Source organism: Colobus angolensis, unplaced genomic scaffold (assembly GCF_000951035.1).
Source record: "Colobus angolensis palliatus isolate OR3802 unplaced genomic scaffold, Cang.pa_1.0 Scaffold73, whole genome shotgun sequence".
Taxonomy (NCBI): Eukaryota; Metazoa; Chordata; class Mammalia; order Primates; family Cercopithecidae; genus Colobus; species Colobus angolensis.
In genome coordinates this window covers 11,634,717-11,642,607 of record NW_012121043.1, presented here as the reverse complement: position 1 = coordinate 11,642,607, position 7,891 = coordinate 11,634,717, and the positions used below count along the sequence as shown (strand labels likewise).

General features: G+C 36.1%; 1 protein-coding gene across 1 annotated transcript; it reads left to right on the top strand.

Annotated features, from left to right (window-relative positions):
* Positions 1–451: 451 nt before the first annotated feature.
* LOC105501616 (olfactory receptor 5AC1) lies at positions 452–1,375 on the top strand. Its single transcript, XM_011927620.1, has one exon. It carries the CDS (start codon positions 452–454, stop codon positions 1,373–1,375), a length of 924 nt encoding a protein of 307 aa, XP_011783010.1.
* Positions 1,376–7,891: the final 6,516 nt, after the last annotated feature.

Below are 7,891 nucleotides of genomic sequence, written 5' to 3'. Positions count from 1 at the left end.
ATATGCAGTTCTAAAAAATACCCTGTTAGATTGAAAAGGATTTGCACTAAGTTTACATGTCCCTTTAGATTGATTATGATTTTAAGACTTTTTATAATGGATCATTTTGAATGTATATTATTATAGAGAAGTAAGCCAGGTGCGGTGACTTACGCCTGTAATCCCAGAACTTTGGGAAGCTGAAGCGAGAGGATTTCTGAGCCCAGGAGGTCGAGGCTGCAGTCAGCCATGATTGCAGTATTGCACTGCAGCCTGAGTGACAGAGGAAGACTCTGTCTCAAAATAACGAAACAAAACAAAATAAAAGTGGACAAATAAGGGTAAAAATTTAAAACTAATAAAACAAGGAGCACCTCTTGGGAATCAGTCACACGTAAAATGTCATCATTGTTATGACTCTTTTGTGACCATATTCTCTCTTCTTTTGTTTTGGTGGTTGGCCAGGCCACACATGGCTGAAGAAAATAAGACTCTGGTGACTCACTTTGTCCTCACGGGGCTTACACATCGTCCAGGGCTGCAGGTGCTCCTGTTCCTGGTGTTCCTGGTGATCTACCTCATCACCCTGGTGGGCAGCCTTGGCCTGATGGCTCTCATCTGGAAGAACCCCCACCTTCACACTCCCATGTACTTATTTCTTGGCAGTTTAGCCTTTGCAGGTGCATGCACTTCATCCCCTGTGACTCCTAAGATGCTTATCAATTTTTTATCAAAGAATCATATGATATCCCTGGCTGAGTGTGCCACCCAATTTTACCTTTTTGGTTCCAATGCAACCACAGAATGCTTCCTGCTGGTAGTGATGGCCTATGACCGCTATGTAGCCATATGCAATCCCTTGCTTTATCCAGTGGTGATGTCCAATAGCCTCTGTACTCAGTTTACAGGTGTTTCATATTTTATTGGTTTTCTGCATTCAGTGATTCATGTGGATTTGTTATTTAGATTAACTTTCCGCAGGTCCACTATTATACATTATTTCTACTGTGAAATTTTACAGCTGTGCAAAATTTCTTGCACCAACTCTACAGTTAATATACTTCTGATTTTCATCTTTTCAGTATTTATACAAGTCTTCACTTTTATGACTCTTATCGTCTCTTACTCCTATATTCTCTCTGCCATCCTGAAAAAGAAGTCTGAGAAGGGTAGAAGCAAAGCCTTCTCCACTTGCAGTGCTCATCTGCTCTCTGTCTCTTCGTTCTACGGCACTCTCTTCTTCATTTATGTAGGTCCTAGGTCTGGATCGGCTGAAGATCAGGACAAAATGTATTCTTTATTTTACACAATAATAATTCCTTTACTAAATCCTTTTATTTACAGCCTAAGAAACAAACAGGTTATAGATGCCCTGAGAAGAATCACGAAGAGATAAATAGTTGTCAGACAACTTTCAAACTGTTTCTTCTTTATATTCTGCTGACAAAACCCCACCTCCTGTAGATTAGGACTAGCAGTCAGGGTGGTCCCTGAGCTCTGTGTAAAGGATCTCAGTTTCATATTGTGTTTACTTGGATATGGATCCAGTGAAAGTTTAGTAATGTTACCCAAAATTAGCTTATTTAGAAACACTGTGCTGCATTTTAATCTGAGCATTTAGCTTTTGCAAATTAGCTATTTTCTAAGGACTTCCAAAGTTTTAGGTAGTAATTGGCAGTTATACTGATAAATACTGAGAAACATTTATAGTTGCACAAGAAAGACATAATTTTATCAGGATTATTTTTAACAAAATCCAAGCTATTCTATTATATTACCTTGAAAAGTAAAGGGAGCAGTTGAACTGCAGTTGTTTCCCCAGGAATGGACATCTAGACAGGCAGGTTATATTGCTGCAATTGGTCTGAACTGATTGCTGATTTAAAATGTTCCCAAGTATGTTGTATCAGTTTTTAAGATCGTTTATTATTTAACCTATATTTTATGGAATGCAGCTATACTGAAAAATGGAGGCGAGGCAAACATACTTCCAGGGGCTAGGTGATAAGCAAGTTACTTAAGCTGAGAGATACTAGACCCTGCACTTTTCTTGTGCTAATTTGAGCTGTACTTATTTCAGTTTGCATTCAGTTATTGAAACTTGGGCAGTTGTATCTGGGTATCCAAGGCCTCTGTAATGCTGCTGCTATTCATTATTTGGTATTCTTGCTTAAAGCTAAATCAACTTAGGTAATAAACATAGCTAAATAAACACGGCTAAATAAACACTGGGTGAGTTTGATTGTCATTGTATACTTGAAATCTACTACAGGGGTCCAGTGATTAAATGACGCTCATACAGAAGGATGGGTAGGGAAAATCTTTTGAGACTTTAGTGCTGGGATGGCTGCTAACTTATCCTTGGTTTGTGGTAGTGAAAATTTTTTGAGGCAAATTTTGGGGGACAATCTCATCAATGGAATTTAGATGATATAACTTCAAAGCTCTACAATTAAGCAAAATGAATTAACAAAAAAGCAAATGGAAAATGGCTGGAAACATTGCTTGATTGTTATTAGTGATAGTAGCACAATGGAAATTCTAACAGGAGAACACAAAGAAATAGACTTGATTTACAAGAGGTGAGGAAAATATGAAAGTAGAAGACAAGCCATAACATGTTTTGCTGGAAATCTGGCAGAGATTATATTTACTGGTCAATTAGAAGTCACTTAGTTGTGACCACTGACTTTTCAAGAGGTGTGAGGACAAGGCCAGACGACCATAGAAACTAGGAGGTACTGTTAAACTAGGAGGTACTGTTAAAAGCATTTTGCCAACGGATAAGCACTAGAAACCTGATGAGGTTTTGTTAGTCTGGATGCTCAGGCTGTGTGTTCAAGGAAGTAACATTTCAAAGGTAAGGAATCCATTCAGTTTGAATGGAATTATATGGCCAGCCTATATAAACTTCAGTATACATTTCTCATTTCCAATTTTGATTCACAATAGTTAAAGTAAAAATCCAACAAGCTTACCTGCCCAATTCTTTCTCTTAATGGTAGATGAAGGATCCCTGCAAAGATAGTAGAATATTCTAATGCAGACACTTTAGGTTGATTATGAATAAAATATATAATTACTCCTTTTTTTTTTTTTTTTTGAAAAAAGTCCCGCTCTGTCGCCCAGGCTGGAGTGCAGTGGCACCATCTGGGTTCAATGCAAGCTCCACCTCCCAGGTTCACCCCATTCTCCTGCCTCAGCCTCCCAAGTAGCTGGGACTACAGGAGCCCACCACCACGCCTGGCTAATTTGTTTTTATTTTTAGTAGAGAAGGAGTTTCCCCGTGTTAGCTAGGATGGTCTCGATCTCCTGACCTCGTGATTATAATTACTCTTAATGGAAAATGCCTTTAACACAAACTATGATAAATGCAGTGATAAGGACAGTTCATGATGCTTGGTGCCCTTATGTAATCTTCCTTTTATTAGAATATAATACTATACAGACAGCCATGACAAACATGCTAGCAAGTTGCTACTCTTGGATCTCGATGATAGAAGAAAGGTATGTAATATTTAAAAGGAAAGAAATGATCAAAAACGGTCTCACTACACGGAATTATTTTGATGGCTAATGAAAGTAGTATGAAAAGGAAATAAATTGACGAAGGTGCTGCGTAAAATATGGTGGTGAATTGCTACTAGCTAGGAGGTGGAAAACCCTTGGTACTTTGGACAACCACACTTGCCTCACCGAAAAAACTCTTCAAATTTGTTCTATTTACTCCTGTTTGGGATATGCCAAAGAGTATTGGGAAAATAAAGTGGGTAAGCAAGGTGCAGAGGATACCTCTGTTAAGGCAATAGAATTTTTAAAAAGTTAAAATCTACTTGCAAAATTTCAGCAGAGAAATCTAAAGCTGTACACTTGGGCTAACTTGAATAGCTTTGGGGTGGGTGAACAGAGTTTCCAGGGATTACCAGAAGCTGCAACACAACATATTGAGATACCAGCAAGAGGCAGAGAGTACAATATTAAGGACCAAGATAAAACTTTGAAGATAATGTGATGCTGTCATAGTAGGTACCAGAGTTATATTAAATTACAAATTGGAAAATATGAAAGTAAGAATGACCTGTAGAAATGTCACCTCTACGTAAGTGTCTTATTGGATTTGATGCTGTGCGAATAGAGAGATTTGCCACTGCCTGCTGGTTTCTAATCAGATATTAATTGGGCATGTCTGTACCCATTTCTAATTTGACATACAAATGAGAACATTTAGAATTGTGCAAATTTTCCTCTGAAGTGAGAATTAAGCAAAACCAGATCTCAGGAGGAAAATGACAACTTTCTGCTTTGATTAAAAAGATAGTAGAAACAGGAATATTAATTCCCATCAACGAATTATTTAAAAGTCCTGTCTGGTCTCTAAGGAAAAAGACAGATCATGAAGACTAACCATAGACTACTGAGGACTAAATAAGATCATTCTCCTGATGATCTTCTTTGTGCCATGAATGGTAAAAGTCATTCAAGAAGTATAGCAAACTAAAGGTGACTGGCTACCACAGAGCTGGCCAAGGATTTTTATTTTCATTCCAGTTTCAGAAGAAACTAAAACAATTTGCTTTCTTTTGGTAAAGCCTCCAATACCTATTTAAGATAATCAATTTTTCCAGTATAGATATGTACCTTGGTTAGATAAGATCTAGACTTGATTCCTATGTGAGAAAATTAGTTTATTACATTGATAATATTATAATTTATCTCTCAGAGAAATTAAGAAATTAAAGACTTAAGAACTGTAGTGACATATATGACTAACCCAAAGTGGCCAATCAACCTCATTAAGCTATAGGGCCTTGCACAATCTGTAAGATTTTAGGGAGTAATTTTGATTAGAATCACAATAGACATTCTACAAACAACAGAATAAATTGCTATCTTTGCAGCCCTGATGGATAAGAAGAGGCCTATCTGCATGTTGGTGAGTGTATTTATTGAACATTTTAAACACTTGAACATTTTATGAAGCCCCAAATTGAGTTACTCAAAAGAAATCTGAGTTTTAATGAAGTCAGGAAAAACCATGAACTTTGAGACTTACAATTTATGTTCCAGACAATCTTTCTAGAACCACATCATCCACCATCCTAAAGTCCAAATGATTTTAAAGGTGTCTGTACAGCTGGAGTCCCTGGCAAACATCAACATTACCAAACAATGACACCATCTGGAATTTGGAATTTTTAATTACTTGATGGGCAGCAATGAAAAGCCTTTTTGAAAGACAAGTGTAGGCCTGTTATTAGGCCTTGGTGGAAATAGAGCCCTCCATGGAAACACAGTAAATAATTTTGTTTTATTTTATTATTTATTGTTTGTTTCACTTTTTAAAGGAGCAGTTTTAAGTTTACAGCAAAATTGAGAAGAAGGTACAGAGATTTCCTGTATTCCTTCTGCCCGGACACATGCACAGCCTCCTGCATTATCAGCACCCCCAACAGAGTAGCACATTCATTTCAGCTGATGAGCCTATGTTGACATACCGCAGGCACCCAAAGTTTACACTTTGCATTAGGGCTCACTCTTGGTTTTGTACGTTCTATGCATTTGGACAAATGTATAATAACATGTATCCACTATAATAGCATCATATAGAATAAACCTGAGATAACTACTGTGTTATGAGCAATGTCAAATACATGTTTTTAAAAACCTGAGGCAAGTCAACAAAAATCATTGATTAAATGAAAAGAGATATAGGAATATCCACTGATGATGGGGAGTGCTTCATATTCATGACCAGGTTTCAGCCCTGCCAGTGGGACTGAATATAGAATGCCCCAAGGAGATACTAGCTCTTAGTACTGAATAATCTGAACCTTATAATTATTCGCCTGCTAAAGCAAAGCGTGCTACCTGGTTCATCAACAGAAGACCCAGAATTGAAGGACAAGATGCATTTTGAAAATCTGTAGCCACTTACTCCGAAAATAAAGGATAAGATCTTGGTTGAAGAATGTAGAAGTAAATATATACAATGGACAGAATAAGGGTAGTATATAAGAACCTTCCCAGTCTTATCTGGTGGATTAAAATTTGATTTTCTCCTTGTTTTCTGTTGAAATGAAGAAATATTTTGATTTATTTTAAGTATTAAGAAAACCTTGCTTTCCTGAGATAAATCTGACTTGGTCATAATGTATTATTATTTTTATATGTGGTGGCATATTATTTATTAATGTTTTTACTAGGGATATGTAAATTTGAGATCGTGAGGTATATCAAAATTTCTTTACTGTTGTCTTTGTCTGGTTTTGATATGACACATTTCTGGAGTTTGAGTAAAAGTGTTCTCTACTCCTTCATTTTCTTAAAAAGTTTGTGTAGGATGACTATTTTTTCCTTAAGCACTTGTTAAAATTTGCCAGCAGCTATTTGTTTTATTATGAGAATTTGTATATTTCAGCTAGATGGTTAAATTATTGTAATATTTTAGTATAATAGTATTCCCTTTTTTAATGTTTGTAGTATCCTTGATGATGTTCCTCTTTCATTCCTGGCATTGGTAGTTTATTTTTCCTCTTTTTAAAAATAATTATTCTAGTAAGAGGCTCATCATTATTTTTGACCTTTTCAAGGAAATAGCTTTTAGTTTATTAATTTTTTTCAATTGTTTTTATTCCATTTTATTGACTTATTTATTTATTATTTACTTCCTTTACCTTACTCGGGGCTTAATTCACTTTTTCACTTTTTAACTTCTTAGAGAGTAAATGTAGATAAATGACTTTAGACCTTTTTCCTTTTTACATATAAACATTTAAAGCTATACATTTCCATTTAGGTGCCACCTTACCTGTATTGTATATTTTATATATGTGTTTCTATTTTCATTCAATTCAAAATGTTTTCTCTGTGTAAGACCTTTACACTGAACAACTCACCCAATAATAATGCAGATTCTTTGAAGTGCACATGGTACATTCACAATATAGACTACAAAATTGGCCATTAAATAATCCCAGTAGATTTTAAAGGATTGAAATAATACAAAGTGTGTTCTCTGACAACAATGGAATTAAATCAGAAATCAATAACAGACAGATATTTGGAAAATCTCCATCTATTCAGAAATTAATGAGCACACTTCTAAATAACCCATGGGGGAAAGAAGAAATCTAAAGAAAAATTAAATTACTTGTATGCCCCCAACACTTTTGTATGTTGAAGTCCTAAATTCCAATTTGATAGTATTTGGCGGTAGAGCCTTTGAGAAGCAATGAGGTTTAGGTGAGGTCATGAGAGTAGGGCTCTCCTTATAGGATTAGTGTCCTTATAAGATAATATACTGCAGTTTGCTCTCTTTCTCTCTGCCCTGTGAGGACACAGTGAGAATGCATCGTCTGCAAGCCAGGAAGAGAGCCCTTACCAGAATCCCAAACAAGAACTTACAGCCTTCAAACTGAGAAAATTAATTTCTGTTGTTTAAGACACCCAGTCTATGGTATTTTTTAATGACAAACTGAGAAAACTGATATATATCTCATGAAATTCTTGAGATATATGATTTGTCCCTTACATATAGCAATTAGTTAATTACATTATACTCTGGCACTTTGAGAATATCCAGGTCCCCATCATTTTTTTCTCTTTCTCTTTCCTCCCTCTCACACTCCTCTCTCCTCCTAGTCTCTTTGTCGTTGTAGGTTTACACTTTTCTGTTGTTGTTATCTTGAGAGAACAGACAAAATATGTGTTCAACTAGACATCTTTAATGCAAAGCTCAAGAACCTCCTCTCTTTTTTTTTTTATTTTATTTTACTCTAAGTTCTGGGATACATGTGCAGAACACGCTGGTTTATTACATAGGTATACGTGGGGGTGTAAACTAGTTCAACCATTGTGGAAGACAGTGTGGCGACTCCTCAAGGATCTAGAACCAGAAATACCATTTGACCCA